At 37.8% G+C, this 18,371-nt stretch overlaps 1 protein-coding gene across 2 annotated transcripts in view; it reads right to left on the bottom strand.

Annotated features, from left to right (window-relative positions):
• Positions 1 to 18,371, bottom strand: part of KMT2C (lysine methyltransferase 2C) — a 302,649-nt gene that overhangs the window by 99,107 nt on the left and 185,171 nt on the right. For both annotated transcript variants that reach the window (XM_067542734.1, XM_067542735.1), the window contains one exon: positions 12,372 to 13,114. In XM_067542734.1, the coding sequence (XP_067398835.1) occupies positions 12,372 to 13,114 (743 nt within the window). The remainder of the gene's footprint in view (positions 1 to 12,371; positions 13,115 to 18,371) is intronic.

Here is an 18,371-nt window from a genome sequence, read left to right as displayed (position 1 = left end):
ACAGCTAAAAGTAATACAAGTCTCCTAGTGTGGAACAGCTACAATAGTATAAAAGTGCTTTATATGAGTATAATTATTTCCACACAGGATGGAGAATAAGCTATACTTGTATAACTGCTTCTACAGTAGGTGTTGCATTGGTATAACTATATTGGTTTTAAAAGGGAAAAAGCACACATTAGCTGAAATAATTATACTAGTACAAAAACTGTGTATGGACCAGGCCTCAGTAAAAATAAATCAGTCACCTTTGCATCTGTAACATCTTCCACTGAATTCAATGGAAATGGAAGGACTACCAATGAAGTCAAATCTCTCTATGTTGAAAATATTGTACTTTTACCAATCAATGATCAATTTTTGTTGAATGATAATAATTATTTTTATCAATAACATTAATGGTCAGAATAACGTTGTCAGAGATTACCTTAACAGATCAGGAGCTACACGAAATATAAGATGTCAACTCTTAGCTACTATGCAGCCTTTTCTTTAACATCAAGGTAGACAGAACACTAGCTTCCAATTCAAGAAAGAAAAAGATAATTTTCCGGAAAATTAAAATTAAAATCTTTCTGGTGTTTCAGATTTGTTTTCCCCCTTAAAAAATTATGTTAATTATTTGACAGGTACTTGTTCTTTACCCTTAACAACATAATGGAAATATTCTGCATATCAAAGTCTTTCTTCATCTTGTGTTTATAAGGGAGAGAATATATTTGAGGGTAACAATCCAAAGATCTTAAAATACATTACCCAAAGCTACTGTTTAAGACCTAAACTATTTAGAGTCCTATCTGGAATATGTTAAGTAATTTTGCTGTAGAGAGAACACACTTCTCTAGCAATTAAATATGTTTAAATTGATTTAAAATGTAATAGAAATTTAAATTTGAATGTGAAATATCTATCTTTCAAAACAAAATGCATTATATACAATTATGAACCACATTGTTATAGTTTAAATTTCCAATTGAATTCAAGTTTTATTGTAGATCAGAAACATATATGAATTCTGTGGCAGATTAATTTAATTAAAAACACACACTTCCTCAATAGTATGAACAAATGAATTACATCAAAGAGATGCTTTAATTGTATTTTGGCTTTTAATTAATGCCCATTACAGCACAACACTGGAGAAAAAATTCTATTCAGTTCACTTATATCAAAAGCATGGTAATAATTATGTACTTTGACATAAACAGGAAGTTCTCATTCTCCATCATATTCTTGAGTCCTCACAACTGAACAGCACAGCTGCAACTAAATTACAACAAAAGGAAACAGAACGTCAACAAAGGTCAGCAGAGCTTACTAAATCAGCAGTGACTGTGTTTAGCAATTGAATGCCTCCTTCAAGAAATATTCTTTAATCAGAAATAAAGATGAACAAAACATAAGCTTTCATCTCATTTCCATATTTAATAAAATACCCCATAAGATCTTTTTAGATTGCAATTGTGCCATTTCTAGTGTGAGGAAAAAAATATACATGGACACTGACATAACCTGACATTTATCAATCTAATTCTTCTTGTATTAAAAACAACCCCCCAAATAACAATAAAAAAAAATAACAGTCCTTTCCCAGCCCCACCTACCAACACAAGTCCCCTCTATCTAGGTTGTGACATTGGCAACCATGACCATAATATCTGAGCACTTCCATTGTTATTAAAAATTATTAAAAGGCCACAACACCCAATTAAAAACATATACAATGAACGCAACACTGTTTTGCTCTCTCGCTAGTATGGACAAAATAGAATCTGTTTGGGTCTAAATCATTTTGAGGAAACACTGTAAAAGAGGTTCCACAGTGATAGTGGCAGGAAACTGCGATAAACACTGGTTTGGACTCTCATATATTTAGAGCTCTCTTTAATACTATGAGAGAGAGAAACACCACTGGGAATAGTGTCATAATGGGAGACTAACTTCCCAGACAGAAAATAGAGAACAAATGCTACTAATACTGGTAGGGCCCACTTATTCCTGGATGTGACAGATGACCATTTTCATTGTCAAATCATCACTGAACCAAGAATTTCAGACTTAGTTTTGGTACAGAGTGAGGACATTATAGAAGAGCTGATTGTAAGAATAACCTTGGATCAAGTGATCAGAAGTTGATTTAGTTTAAATTAAATGGAAGGATAATCAAAATCAGGTTATCAACTATGGGTTTTTGGGTTTTTTTTGTTTCAAAAGGGCATTCTTTGGGAAATTAAAGGAATTAGTTAAAAGAAGCCATTGGACTGAACAGCTCAAGGACTTAAATGGGGAGGAGGCTTGGAATTTCTTGAAATCAACTATACAAAAACTATTACAATTTGCATCCCAAGCAATGGGAAAAAAAACTTTCAGGGAAAAGATCCAGACCCAGCTGGATGAATAACTACCTCAAAGGCTTTTCACAGTGAGCAGAGAACCTAGAGGGAATGGAAAAACAGATTGATCAGCAAAGAAAGCTACATCTTGGAGATTAGAAAATGTAGGAATAAAGTGAGAATAGCTAAAAATCAAGCCAAATGAGCTCTTCCCAAGGAAATTAAAATAAATAATAATAAGTTTTTTTTACTTATATAAATAAAAAGAGAATAAGGAATGATGAGGTTAGGCCACTATGTAGGGTAGATGGGAAGGAGTTTAAAGATAATCATAGTATGGCCCAAAAACTAAATGAGTACTTTGTGTCTTGTTTTCAGTAAGGATGATAATATGGAGCATGGGCAAGAAATCAGGATGGTTGATGAACATGAGTGTACAGAAATGGAAATTACCATATCTGAAGTCGAATTAAAATTCAAAGAATTTCATACGCTCAGATTGGGGGGACCAGATAATCTCCATCCCAGAATAATGAAAGAACTGGAACATGAGATTGCTAGTCTGGTAGCAAGGATTTTTAACAAATCTTTCTATGCAGGGGTACTACTGTATGACTGAAGAATAGCTAATGTCGTACCTATATTTAAGAAAGAGGAAATCAAGTGATCCAGGCAATAACAGACCTGTTAGTCTAACCTCAGTGGTATACAAGACTTTGGAACAAATTGTGAAGGAAAGAATAATTAAATTCATGGAGGCAAATGGAAAAAGGGATGTAATGCAACATGTGTTTAGCAAAGACCGAGTGTATCAGACTAACCTGATTTTCTTCTTTGAGAAAAGAACTGATATTTTGGATAAGGAAAGTGCGGTGGATCTAATATACTTGGACTTCAGTAAAACATTTGACATAGTACTACATGGAAAATTATTAGTTAAATTAGAGAAGATGGAGATTAGTACAAGAATTGTAAAATGGATACGGAGTTATCTTATTCAGTATTTTTATTAGCGTCCTTGACAAAAAAAGTAGGAGTGTGCTATTGAAATCTGCTGATAATAAAAAGTTGGGAGGCATAGTCAATACAGAGGAGGACTGGAATATTATATAGGAAGATCTGGATGATTTTGAAGACGGTATTAACATAAATTGGATGAAATTCAATAATACGAAGTGTAAGGTCATGCACATAGGGTCTAATAATAATAAGTTTTGCTACAAGCTGTGGGCTCATCAGTTGGAAGCAACAGAGGAAGAGAGAGACCTGGGTGTGTGGGTTGATCACAGGATGATGATGAGCCACCAATGTGATGCAGTTGCAAAAAAAGCAAAAGCAACACTAGGCTGTATCAGATGAGGCATTTCCAATAGAGATAGAGAAATACCCTTATTTGCCTAAATTCCCTGGAACAGCTGGATCTATCTGAAGAGCTATGGGGAGCTCTCTTTGTTCCTTAAAGAGTCTACAAACTGCCAGCTTCCTGGTAAAGTTCAGAGTTTCAAACATATCTTCGCAAATGTCTTTAAAATTAACCATCCAAACTTCTCCAAAATCCTCAATAGCAGTACTCCCCACTGAAGATAATTCTAGCCAAATGTGGTGTTTCTAGATAGTGTCATTCATTAGAGAGGACATTCAAAAAAGTTAGGAAACTACAAAATAGGAAAATTTATCCAGGCTTACATGAAAATGTCCTTTCTCCAGGTAATAAGGTCTACATGCCCATTACAATAGATACTTCAGCGTGCTTGCAGCATGGGGGCAGAACCAAACCTATCAGTCACTGGCAGCAGAGCAATACCCCTCCCCATCCCACCAAGTTTACCACACCTGTTGAGATAACTTCCACAGCCAATCTACTTTCTTATACTACAGCGCTGAACAGTTACATCGCCGTACCTACAAATCTCACAGGTGTGAAAAATCCACATTCCTGAGAGACGCATATAAGCCTACTTAACCCCTGGCAGAAGTCTCCTTCATGATTTAGTGCCCAGGGGAAGATGAAAGATATATATATGTAATATCTCCATCTTCCCCTGGGCATTAAAGCATGGAGAAGATTTCTACCAAAAGAAAGAAAATGGCATTGGCTACAATTTGTTGAACTGATGGCTGTCTAGCAGACCTCCGTAGAGGATATATATATATATAAGTACTCTGCCCTGATATTGTCAGTGCTTCTAAGGACTGGACTTTGATGTTTAATCAAAGGAGGAATATTTACTGATTTTACTTCAGGAATGAATGCTGTAACAATTGTGATAACTACCTGTCAGAATTCAAAGTACAATATTAGGTCTCAGAGAAAGCTCTAAACAAAACACTCATCTGACTAGAGATAGTTGCCATTGGGAAACCTACTCTAGGGGGTAGGAAGTATAAGGATACCATCTGCAGAAGTTCAATCTGGATAATGCCATAAGGAACAATATGAGGTTCTATGGTCCTGGTCTATGATCTTGTGGGGTTGGAATAAAGTTGGTGCCCTAAGGAAGCATTTTATGCTGGCATTTGTACAAAACTTCCTTTTCATGAACATGATGAGCACATTATACTATTCGAGAATACTACAGACACTTTACCTTTTTGCTTGTATACTCTTCTACACCTACAATAAAGCCTCTTTGGGCTATGGCCACTGATGGCTGTTTTACTGGTTTAACACAGTAGTTAAATTATAGATTTTACATCAGACAGTAGAATAGTTTTATTTTGTTAACTTCTCTTTTGGGGTCCATGAAAGCAATGATTGCTACATCCAAGTATTCATTTTAATCCTGTCTAGAGGATTGGTCTTACAAGGCAGAACTCCTCTGTGAGACAGATCCAAAGATCAAATGCTATGTTAATCAAGTGTGGGAGCCATAGTTTCTTCATCCATAAAAGCATAAGCAGTATAACTGATGTTCTCTCATTCGTATCTTTTGTATGGTCCAGGAGAACAGTGGAAAACATGGGAAGACTATAACAGGAACATTGCCCAAAGCACAATTGGAGTTGCAGCTAGCAAGGGATGTGAAGGGTAACAAGAAGAGTTTCTACAGGTATGTTAGGAACAAGAAGAAGGTCAGGGAATGTGTGGGCCCCTTACTGAATGGGGGAGGCAACCTAGTGACAGATGATGTGGAAAAAGCTGAAGTACTCAATGCTCTTTTTGCCTCTGTCCTCACAGACAAGGTCAGCTCCAAGACTATTACACTGGGCAGCACAGTATGGGGAGGAGGTGAGCAGCCCTTAGAGGTGAAAGAACAGGTTCAGGACTATTTAGAAAAATTGGACATGCACAAGTCCATGGGGCCGGATGTAATGCATCCGAGGTGCTGAGGGAGTTGGCTGATGTCATTGCAGAGCAATTAACCATTATCTTTGAAAATTCATGGCAACTGGGGGGGTCCCGTATGATTGGAAAAAGGCAAATATAGTGCCCATCTTTAAAAAAGGGAAGGAGGAGGAGGAGCAGGGTATTACAGACCAGTCAGCCTCACCTCAGTCCTCGGAAAAATCATGGAGCAGATCCTCAAGAAATACAGTTTGAGGCTCTTGGAGGAGAGGAAGGTGATCAGGAGCAGTCAACATGGATTCACCAAGGGCAAGTCATGCCTAATCAACCTGATTGCCTTCTGTGATGAGATGATTGACTCTGTGGATGTGGGGAAAGCGGTGGACGTGATATACCTTGACTTTAGCAAAGTTTTTGATACGGTCTCCCACAGTATTCTTGCCAGAAAGTTAAAGTAGTAAGGGTTGGATGAATGGACTATAAGGTGGATAGAAAGCTGGCTAGATCATCGGGCTCAACAGGTAGTGATCAAAGGCTTGATGTCTAGTTGGCAGCCTGAATCAAGCGGAGTGCCAACATCTTCATTAATGATCTGTATGATGGGGAGGATTGCACCCTCATCAAGTTTGCAGATGAGATTAAACTGGGGGGCGTAGTAGATATGCTGGAGGGTAGGGATAGGATACAAAGTAACCTAGAAGAATTGGGCCAAAAGAAACTTGATGAGGTTCAACAAGGACAAGTGCAGAGTCCTGCATTTAGGATGTAGGAATTCCATGCACTGCTATAGACTGGGGACTGACTGGCTAAGCAGCAGTTCTGCAAAAAAAGCACCTTGGGGTTATATTGGACAAGAAGCTGGTAATGAGTCAACAGTGTGCCCTTATTGCCAAGAAGGCTAACAGCATATTAAGATGTATTAGGAGAAGCACTGCCAGCAGATTGAGGGAAGTGATTATTCTCCGCTATTCAGCGCTGGTGAGACTACATTTGCACTACTGTGTCCAGTTTTGGGTTCCCCACTATAGGAAAGATGTGGACAAATTGGAGAGAGTCCAGTGGACGGCAATGAAAGTGATTAAGCGGATGGGGCACATGATTTATGAGGAGAGGCTGAGGGAACTGGGTTTATTCAATCTGCAGAAGAGAAGAGTGAGGGGAGATTTGATAGCAACCTTCAGGGGAGGGAGGGTCCAGGGAGGATGGAGCTAGGCTGTTCTCAGTGTTTGCGGATGACAGAACAAGGAGCAATGGTCTCAATCTGAAGTGGGAAAGGTCTAGGTTGGATATTAGGAAAATCTTTTTCACTAGGAGGATGGTGAAGCACTGGAATGTGTTACCTAGGGAGATGGCTGAATCTCCATCCTTAGAGGTTTTTTAAGGCCCATCTTGACAAAGCCCTGGCTGGGAAGACTTAGGTGGAGTTGGTCCTGCTTTGAGCAGAGGGTTGGGACTAGATGACTTCCTAAGGTCCCTTCCAACCCTAATCTTCTATGATTATCCATGCTACTACACTCCATAGAGATGAACCGGGGTACCTGGCAGTGGGGATTATTCTACTCTACTGCACACCAGATGAGGCAGGGAACTTTATGATGGGGATTATCCTCTTACTGCACTCCAGAAGGTGATCTAGGGAAACAGCACTGATTTTATTATTCATTTATTTCACCCTTTAGGAATTTGAGCCCAGTTTTACTCCCCCTCTGAAGCAGAATAATTGGGGATAGAAATTGTAAAGAAAATTTCAAGTGGCTACCAAACCCCCGGTCCTCACTGAGATTCTCCTCCCCTACATGGGTCCTTCTGAGTCTCAAGAATGGAGTCGCCAGAAGCTCCACCCTTTCTTTTAGTATGGGATCCCCATGGACAGATCTGTGTTGGAAGCAGAGGAAAGGAGCTAGGCCTGAAGGCCACTTGCTGGACTCTCTGGGGTTGACAGTGTTCATGCTGTGTCCCATGCCCTCCATCTGCAGGTTGTGAGGGTGGGGGAGAAAGCGGCTGAGCTCTGCACTGAGAGATGTGGCTGCTGGTGCGGGCTATAGGAATTCAGGGGTGATCTTCCATCTAGTGTGCTGACCCTCTGGCTTCACTACCTTTATGGAGATGGGGCTGCTTGCCCCCGGACTACTTGTTTTCCAACCCTACCTGCCCCCTTTCCTGCTGTGGGAAGGAACCAAGGCAACTTCCCCCAGCCTGGGCTTCATCTTGCCCAGCAAAGCCAGTAAATCCAGTCCTGCCTGGTTCCTTTCTTGCTCAGTGGAGAGGGGAAGAGATGCCTCAGCCAGACTGGGCTGTGAGGGAAACTGTACTCAGCCTGCAGAGCCAGCTGAACTCCCGAATGAGATACTCACTACAGGGTGAAATAGGAGACACAGGCCCTTCTGTTTGCCTCTGGCTTTCTCAGACCAGCTCCATCCCCGAAGCCTGCAGGTGCACCAACCACTGCAAAAGCCTCTGATGAGAAGGTGGAGCTGAGGAGATAATCTCCCCATAAGGCAAATGCACCCCTGAGACACAATTGGGGATTAGATGGACACATTATTGAGTCAAATTATTAGTCAGAAATTTGAAATAAGGTCTGGAATTTTCCTCCGAAAACCTCTGCAGCAGCAGGGAGACGTGGTTGAGCCACTAGGGAGGCAGAAAAAACTGGCAGGAGCTTCAAAGAGCTGGGCATTCCCCTGCTGCCAGTGACTGACAGGTCTGGTTCTGCCCCCACACGGCAAACTGACTTAAGTGCTCATTGTAACAGGTTTGTGAACCTTAGCACAAAGAAGTGAAATATTTATAATTTTTCAAATTCATTTCCAATGAACACCTGGTATAATTACTTTCAAATTTTACACAATAATTCTCCTTTGGCAGAAACAATATATGAAATTATACACAGAATACTTCTGTTTCTCTGAAGTTAGGAAAGAGACTGTATCCAAATGAGGATTGTGAAACAGAAAAACTAGTTACAATTTTAACTACGGAGTTGCTCCTGTCATTCTATAGTATGTGAATCAACTTCCAAAAACAAACTGAGTAGCTTGATTGCAGAGAAAGTAGAAGATAGTATAAATGACTCATCTACTAGAAATTAAACAAGTAGATATTTATATTCATCCTAGTATGAAAGGAAAAAGTACCTTTATATTTAATAGCCAATTTTTAAATATTGAATATAAAAAAACACAGAAGGATAAAAGTACTGTGTGTGTTCTCAGGTCCTAATGAATAATCTTCACAGGAGGTTAATCTCATCCACAGTTACTGATTTGTCACAAGTACAAGGTTTTTATAATAACATTGAGTTTTCAAGGCATATTGCATCAATGCAATTTATAGGTGCTACCCATGAGTACAAAGTTGAACACGCCAGTTACCCAAGTGATATTTTCTGTTTGCTTATATGTTACTCAAAAGGGAAACTGTTTACCAGTAATTGGACTTTTCTAAAGCTAGTATCCTCTACAGACCCACTTTCAAAAGACCTCAGTCCCTTAGCAAAGGAACAGAGTAGGAAGTTGATATTGTAAAATTCAGAACCCTCATTGGAAAAAAGTTATTGCACTGTCTCAGGGATATGCATGTATATGTACATACAATATGAACTTTAGTATATAGTAACCTATAATAATCTAACTAAGGGTATAAGAAGAATAAATGCAGAATCACTAATCAACGAGGAAGTAGAAGTGTAGTTCTAATGGTAAAACGATCTTTAGAAAACATCAATTACAGATAATCAAATTCCTTTTCTCAAAAGGTAAGTATCCTCTGTAGATATAAATGTCTCTTAATTAATACTCTCAAGTCCAATCTGTAACAACAGGAACAAAATTAAGAAACGATCAACTCAGAGCACAAAAAATATGATGATCCAGTTGCAAAAAAATTAGTATAGGAAAGGAGAAAAAAGTTGTGTTTACTTTAAATTAATATTTTAATCAAATATCCTGAAATTCTCTTACTTTTTGTTTAGTTCTTACTCAGGCAAATTTCCACGGACTTCAATGGAAGTTTGACAGAGTTAGGACTGAAAAACAAATGAGTAACAACTGAGGAGTTTAGGATTTGGACCAAAACGTTTGCACATGCTTTTCTTGTAATGCAATTTCTACTGGAATGATCCAAGTGCCAACTTAGCATGTTTGGGGTATGATTTAAAGTCCACCTGCTGTAAATGGGAGCTTTTTCATTGACTTCAATAAACCTTAGATCAGCCTTTAGTCCTCAGGTGGGAAATGAACTTTTTCCCAAAGTAAAAAATTGAGAAATAAAGAAACTCTCAATGAGTTGCATACTATCTGACCAATCTATTTTTCTTAGCAATTTAAATAGGAACCATTTAACCATTAGAAATGGTTATCCAGACAAATCCATGTTTCTGCACACTCAAAAAAGCACACTTGTACTTTTTAAATTGTTAGACATTAAAATATTAACTACATGTGTTTATTTGAACGTTTGATCCATTATGACCACTCCTCAGAGTATTAATACATCCTGATATCATGAAGAAGTGCCTCAAGATGCATATTTCAAAGAAATGTATTGGTGACTCTTTTTTCTTTTTAAAATTAACATGGAAATTAAATGCTAAAATTATGTTATGACAACATTAGGGCTGAGATTTTGTTTGTTCTAGTCATAAAATTCAACGTTATGGTTCCCACAGCAATTGTAACTTGGCCATATTACACACACAACATATATTAAGATGTTCATGTCAATAGCAGAGATGTATGCAGTATGTATAACATAATCCAGTGCTTTTTGTTGATTTTTTTTAAAGTACAATTATTTTCTTTCACCACTTATGTATATTATTACTGAATTAAAGCTGGGAAGAAATAAGAACCTTTTAATGTGATTTTAGTAGAATTCACAGAAACCCATTTCACATATTCAAATACGGCCATTTATCCAAATCTGTCCTTTGTGCTTCCCCCTACGGGCTCTCCAGCAGCTGTTAATTAACAAACATTATCACCAGAACTGTGGCTGAGCTTTCTCACAAGTCATAGGAGCAGTAGTATAAGTAATATTTAGGTTGCTGATGCACAGAACAAAGAAGTTATCACTCCCTGGCATTCTCTCCCTCCCTACCCTCCACCACACGCACACAAAAAAAGCAACCAAGGTCATTACATTAGAAAAAAAATCTCCCTGGCAAACTAAGTAAACTTTAATAGAAAATGCATTTTATTTTCAAGACATTTAAGAATTAGAAACAATGTAAGAACATTCTAAAATATGTGACAATGTTAATTTAAAGACTATAAGGAGACACTAAGAGCAGGGTCAAGTACATGGCTTCTTCTAGTAGATTAGCTACCAATTTTTGATTTACTGAATATTTCCAGCCAATTTCACTAGGTTTACATATAGTGAAAACCACTGAAAAATGCACCAAATCCCAGCTGGTTGAATTATTTTATATGCAATTTGCTGCAATTACTGTAGACGATTAAATGAATCTTGGATTCTTAACCCTTGGAGGGCACTGTTTCTTCCCTCTTAAGAAAATTAGGCTTTGTTTTGTGCTTTTGAATAGTCTTAACTAAGGGCAGTTCTACAAACTTGCATCCGCACAGCTGCACTGATGCAGCTGGTGAAGACACTCTAAGAGAGTTCTGCTGTCCGCTTAACTCCATCGCCGCAAGAGGCGGTAACTTTGTCGGCAAGAAGTTCTCCCACTGAATAGCACTGTCTACACAGCAGGTTAAAGTTGGTATAACTATATCACTCAGGAGTGGTGATTTTTTAAATCCCAAGCAACATATACCGAAGTAAGTGTGTACTGTAGACCTGGCCTACATCAGCAATATGGAAAACACCGTATATGTTTTAGAATATTTTCCTTTACAAAAAACAAAATGATGAGCCTAAGAAGTTGAGAAGCATAAAATGAAGTTTTGTGATCTCGACTAATGAAGTACTGATTTAACTTGTCACAGTAAAATATTTCTTGTGCAGAATTTTGTAATGGTAAAATAAATGAAAAAGATGTGCAAACGATTTGCTTTCAAACAAACCTTCAGTGTGTATTATAAGTGACGCAGTAAACTATTTACTTTCAAAGTCTATGATCAAATCTCACCCAAATCACAACCGCAATGAGTTGTGCCAGATCATTCCTAATAATTTAGTTACGTTGGCAAGTATCTATCAGACCATTTGCCATGATCAAGGAAAAATCTCCCAGTACAAGAACAGCAGGGCTGCTGCAGGTTCATCTATAAAAGTAGGTGAAAAAGTTTTACCATGTCTTGCCTACAAACACAATAACTAATCAAGATGGAAATATATGTAGACAGATATGAAAGAGAGATAAACTTACACAACAAAAACTACAACATTGTGGATAATATCACGTCTGGGATGTGCATTTAGTATTGCATTTGAGGATCATATAAGATTTCTAGTTTGCTCTAGTGCTGAAAGGATGATCCAAAAGTAAAAATTTCCCATTAGAGAACTTCACCATGTCTTATCTTCCTGTAATCAATCTGTAGTTACCCAGAGTTTTTCAAAGCAAATGTGTTTAAATAATGATTTGTTAACAATAAACTACATACTTTATTTATACTGTTTAATTTATACCAATTTATACTGCAGGATAAACACAGTGTATATTTTCCAGGATAGATCAAATTATTTTTCATAAACCCAAATTTGATGCTTCTCTCAAAAACATAGTGTATTGAAAGTTAACAATGATTTGTCTACCAGCTTCAATACTTAAACAATATGCTTACCTGTCTTGATCTAGGTCTCCCAGGAGAAAACTTTCGTTTGGTGATAGCTGGTTTTCCCATGCCAATTTTTGGAGTGACAGATAAGCATGTAGTTGGGAGACCATTCCCAGCAGAGGAATTCCGTGGTGGAGTCCGACTGTGCAGCAAGTCACGTGCAGAATGCAAGTCTAATGAAACTACTGATGAGGAAGACACACTTGTTTTGCTTATATCAACAGATGGTGAAAATGAAGAATACATCTGAGTTGGTGATTTTATAGGTTTCTCTCCTAATAGTGAACTGCTATTTGCGCAACTTTCATTTGCAGGAATGGTTTCCACTTTCAACAAAAGAACTGGTGTTTCAGAGTTTTCATGGGTTTCTCTCTTTTCCGCATCTTCTTGCGCTCTTATTGTCCCCAATTGTTCCTCTGTCTTAAAAGAAGTCTCCTCTTTACTCACAGACCCTAAGGTTTCTGGTGGCATAGCTGTGACCTCAGGTGCTGAAGCAGGAGGCTGAGATTCGTCTCTGGATACTTCTGATATCTCAGCATCTTGTGACAGTTGCCGCTCTTCTGCTTGTGTGTCTGACTCTTGCTGTGTTATAGCTTGAATACTTTCTGTCACTTCCATCATGTGCTCAGTTTGACTGTCATCGGATGCTCGTGTCCTTTTAGGAGAAGTTTCCATTTCAGCTGTATCAAGTTGATTACAAACTCCTGCTTCCAGTTCAACAGTCTTTTCATCCTGTGATATGTCTGGAACTAAATGAGAGCATTTTGTTAGAGACTCATACAAAAGCCTCAATAGTAAAAAAGGTTTCAACATTTTAAAAAAGAAAAATGGAAGATATTTCACTATTAAAACATACATTTATCTTTCAGGGAAACAGTACAACAGATGGAACCTAGGTTTAAATGTGAAGGTGCAAGCAAGCAGAATGTTCCTAAGTTTGGACAACACAGTATTTCCTACATCGCTATGTCAGTTAGGGGTGTGAAAATCACACACCAACAAACATATGTATGATCAGCAAAAGCCTTATTTAGACACATTATACTGGCAAAAAGAGTCTTTTTGATGGTGTAGCTTATTTCATTTTGTGAACTGGCATAAACTATACTGACAAAGAACCTCATTTGCAGGTATGAGCTATGTTCCCACCGACAAACCCTTTCTCATGTACACAAGCTGTCATAGAAGACCTTTGATTGTGAAACTTGCTCCCACCCAAAGATCAGGTTTGATCAAGCTTTGAGATTCTGGAGGAGCAGGTCCAGCAATGTGCTCCCAGATCAAACCTCCTAAATCCATAAACAAAATACTTTAAAAAAATAAAAATTAATATGTGAGATGATGGGAAGTGGATTGACTATTTCTCCTGAAAGGCTGCAGATATATATTTAAATCAGCGTATTGTAACTAGATACTACAGTGATGGACACATTACGAATGTGAATAAATACATTAAATTGCAATTACTACTAATCAGTTAAGTTAAGAGAAAAAGAGACAGTGCAAAAAAGCTAACACCATATAAAATGATCTCGCAAGGTCCCTTCCAGTTCTATGAGTCTATGAATAATATGAATATTATACTTTTCTAAGCCCCCAATAAACTGAGAAAAGAGGGCTGCTGTGGCTTCCTTAAGGGTCTCCATCCACCTTCCCCTTCACCCTCCTCATGGGAGCTCAACTTCCCTCTGAGGTTTGGGAGGAAGTAGCTGGGAAGGGAGAATATTCTAGCTGATTAGCTGATCTGAGGAGCACAGCAGAAACCCACTGAAGGGGAGGACATTCTAAATCTTTCCCCTTGGCTAGGACGCCATCATTCAGCCAGAACATGTCACCATGCTGCCAGACTGCTTCTGACATCACAAATATTGTAAGGATTATGGTAAAATGCTGAACATGATAATCCATGACATTAAACCATATCAAATATTTTATGTATCTAATCCACAAAACTCAAAATGCAACCTATACAAAGAAAAAGCTTTTGCTTACATACATACAAATAATCTAGTAATTTGCAATGATATAAAAATTAAAGATAGAAAGAGTAAATGACTGTTTAATAGACTGTTTATACACACATACATGCATGTGTGAGTGTGTGTATATATATATAGAGAGAGAGAGAGAGAGAGAGAATTTTTTTTTTTGCTTCAGCATGGCTGTGGTGCTTCAAGCTTAGAAAAGGGAACATGTAAAGGGTAAATCAGTAGTGCAGAAAGCCCATCTTCCTAAAGAACATGATGGAAGGGGAGAAACAGTTTATAAGGCAGCTAAAGTAATTTGATACCTTTGAGCTATTTTCAAAAAATTGACCACAAACTAAATTTTCCAATGACTAATTCATTAGAAATTACAGTTTTTCCTCCGAAAAACCCATTTGACAGCTTCATAACCCACAATGTTCTCCATAAAAATATTACAAAAGAAAGTATGGACAAATTAAACAAGCTCAGCTGGTGTAAACTGTCCAGCAGGACAAAAGACTCTTCCAACCGTATACACCTGACAAAGCTCCCCACAGCTCGTCACTTAGGATCAGAATTAAAGTGTTATTTCAAGTTATGGTATGCAAAAGGGGCAAGCAGAAAACTTTTCCTGTCAAGAGCATGTGTGAGCCTGAGCCATAAATGTATGAAGAATTTAAACTTATATTTTTATAGTCAGCCTAAAGAGGTTATTCATCCTATGCAGTAATTGAGGTTCTTTGAGATGTGAGTCCCTATGGATGCTCCACTACCTACGCTGAAGCACCCATAGGGATATCACTTGAATAAGAACAACATATTTTGCTTTTTTTTTTTGTTTTGCAATAGCATCACATTAAATGCTCATGTTTGTAATGTATTATCACCAGCGGGATTCCTTGTCTCAAACCAGCTTTCTCCCATGTGGCATTTGTCATCGGTTTTATCTCCATATATGTTGAATATTATCCCACTGGAATTTGCCCAATTTTCTCAATTCTCAAGGTCCTATTGCAGTTTCACTTACTCTTTTATTATGTTTGCAATCATTCTTAAATTGGTATCACCATCAAATTTGATTATTTAATCTTCCAGGTAACCTGTGAAGCTATTAAATAGCACTAATACAAAAAGACTTCTCCAGAAGCTCACTTGACACCACAACTGGTTTTGATTATGCTTTGATTGTTTCTCTCCACTTGTAGTTAATTAAACAATTTTGTGTTCATATTACCATGTCTTCATCAACATAAAAAAATCTTCCCAAATTTTATATTCAGTCATTTAGCCCAAACCACCAAAAAAACCCTTCCTTCTACATAAACCTATGAATATTACTACACATCAAAGTGTCATCTAAATATTTCCTGTATTGTTTATTTTAATAGGTTACCTAACTGTGATTTAGCCAAACAGTTCAATATATTTACATTCTGAAAACACTTTGTGCATTCCTCTCCTGCTTCCTGTAATCTTAGCTGAATATAGCAGAACAATAGCTGATAGTTTGAATTCACTGCTATTTGTTTCAGGATCTTGGATACAACTCTTCAGATCCCACTGATTTAAAAGCCAAGCAATATCCTATCAAGTCCTTTGAATCCATCATTAGAGAAGACTTATCCAAATCATCTTTACCACCTAATATTCCACGATCTGCTGTTACTATTAACATGTGAAGCAAAGTACTGCACATACTAAATAACTCAGACATCATACAGGGGCACTCCAAATGCTAGGCTATCATTACCCTGGTTTTCCTCTTTTTCTTGGTGAATTTTTAAAAATCAGTGTCTTTAACTCTCCTAGGGAAAATATATTATTTATCTTTTATTTCAGAAAGATTTGACTTTTCACTAATCTTATCCAATGACTTACATGATTTTTCCCACTTTTGTACAGAAAAAACGCTAAGTCGTTTAATTCAGATCTTTGCATGTATCATGTAATTAAATATGTCTTAATTCATTATGTATTGCACAAAGACAATTCTACTAGTCTTTACTTTAAGAAAGATTCTGGTGCTGTTACACTCAAAATTGATAGTACTGACATCTATGCTAACACTCGATCTATTTAGGCTAGCAATGTTAACAACAATAAAAGCAGAGTAGGATCAAAGATTCCTGATACTTGCAATCTACTTAAGATCACACAATAGAAGACTTAAACAACTTAACCAACTGTTTCTGAAGTGTCTGCAGAACAAGGAAGCAATGCAGTGTTAGGGTAAGAAAAACAAAAAGGATAAAATATATTTAAAAAAATGGGAAAAAAGTTATCTAGCCAATTAGATTGTTGGGATGGGATGTATGACCAATCATTCTGAGACAATCAATCTAAGCTTCTTTGCCAGGTTGACTAATGTTTCTGACCTTTGTGACACACTGTACCCTGAAGCAGCCCCCTTTAAATCCTATATTAATTATTTCTGTATGGTTATAATAGTTCATATTAAGCATGTCCGTATATTAGATATCTAATGAAAGGTCATAATCTGCTAAAATGCTTTGTGCTGTCAAAATATGTATATCGTTAGTGTGCATCAAGTTATGAAATTTTGCAGTATAGTTGTTAAAAGAAATATGCTGTAAATTTAAGAGCCTCTTTTAGAAGGGTGGTGGCTCCCACCCAGGAGAATGTTAAGGGACTATTATCCTGGAAGGGAGTTGTAACTGTAATGGAAGGATTTACAATACGACAATTGCACAAGGCTATACAATGGAGATTGCTCAACCCTATGACTCAGTTGCACAAGATTACACGGGGGGAAGGGTACTGAGCAACCTTGTGAATCAGCAGAGAACACCTGAACATGCCTGGACGAATGTCTACTAGGCACATGATCAAAAGATATAAAATAAGGAACAGGGGATTCATGCCTGGTCCTTTCTCCTCCCCCACCTACGCAGAAAGCAACAGGAATCCTGGAAGACAAACAGACTGGACCCAGTCTTGAGAGAGACACCTGTATATTGAGACTTGTAACATCTGTGAGGTAAAAAACTACTTAATCTAGATACTGCCTAGTGTTATAAGATTTAAGATTCAGATTGTGTGTTTATCTTTATTTTCTTTGGTACCTATCTCTTATCTCTTATGCCTATCACTTACTCTCACTTAAAATCTCTCTTTCTGTAGTTAGTTTCTGTTTTGTATTTTAACTAAAACAGCATATTTTGGCTGAAGTGTTAGAAAATCTCAGTTTAGTTAACAAAGGCTGGTGTATGTCTTCTCCACACTGAGGGAGGGGCGAACTGGGTAATAAACGTATACTGATTAGGCTTCTGACCAGGGCAGGATGATGTAACTTTGAGGCACAAGGCAAAGAGTTAAGGTGAACTGGCTAATGCCTTTCTCTGGGAGATTCGCGAGTGGCTCTGGGAGCATTCATGCAATCTAGCTGGGTGGGGGCTTCACACGCTGTTAGTCTGAATGATGATAGCATCTGGAGGGGTTTGCTGCTTGTCACTAGCAAAGCACTGTGAGGGACAGCCCAGGCTGGAGAGTTAAGGGGGCACAGTGGTACCCGGGTCCCAGGTTGTACCCCAGGAGAACCCATCACAACCTCTGTTGGGAGGAAGGAAAGCAGAGGGTGAATCTTCTGATAGGGATCTGAAACCTTTCTTCACTGCAGAAGGAGGATTATTTCTAGACTCCAATAAAGATAGTGCCAAAAAAGGTTGAGTTCACATAACAGTGGAGCCAGGCAAATAATGGAAAGTAAGAATTCATAGTACATTTGTGAATTTTCAGCCAGCTCTGGGAGAATAATGAAATAAAAACCATACAAACAACTTAGCAATATTCTGTTACTGTCTTTCCCCCCTACTCATTTGGGGGGGGGGGGGGTGCGCGCCGGGGGAAGACAATAACAGAAAATGTGGAAATGCTAAATTCTTTTTTTTTTTTTCCAGTTTTCACCAAAAAGGTTAGTGGTAATCGGATACCTAACACAGTGATAGCAGTGAAAATGAGGCAGGAACTGAGGCTAAAATGGAGAAAGAACAAGTTAAAAATTACTTAGACAAGTTAGATG

This window comes from Emydura macquarii, unplaced genomic scaffold (assembly GCF_026122565.2).
Source record: "Emydura macquarii macquarii isolate MOO-44397 ecotype Brisbane River unplaced genomic scaffold, CSIRO-AGI_Emac_v2 contig_719, whole genome shotgun sequence".
NCBI classification, from domain to species: Eukaryota; Metazoa; Chordata; order Testudines; family Chelidae; genus Emydura; species Emydura macquarii.
This window is presented reverse-complemented; position numbering and strand designations above follow the sequence as displayed.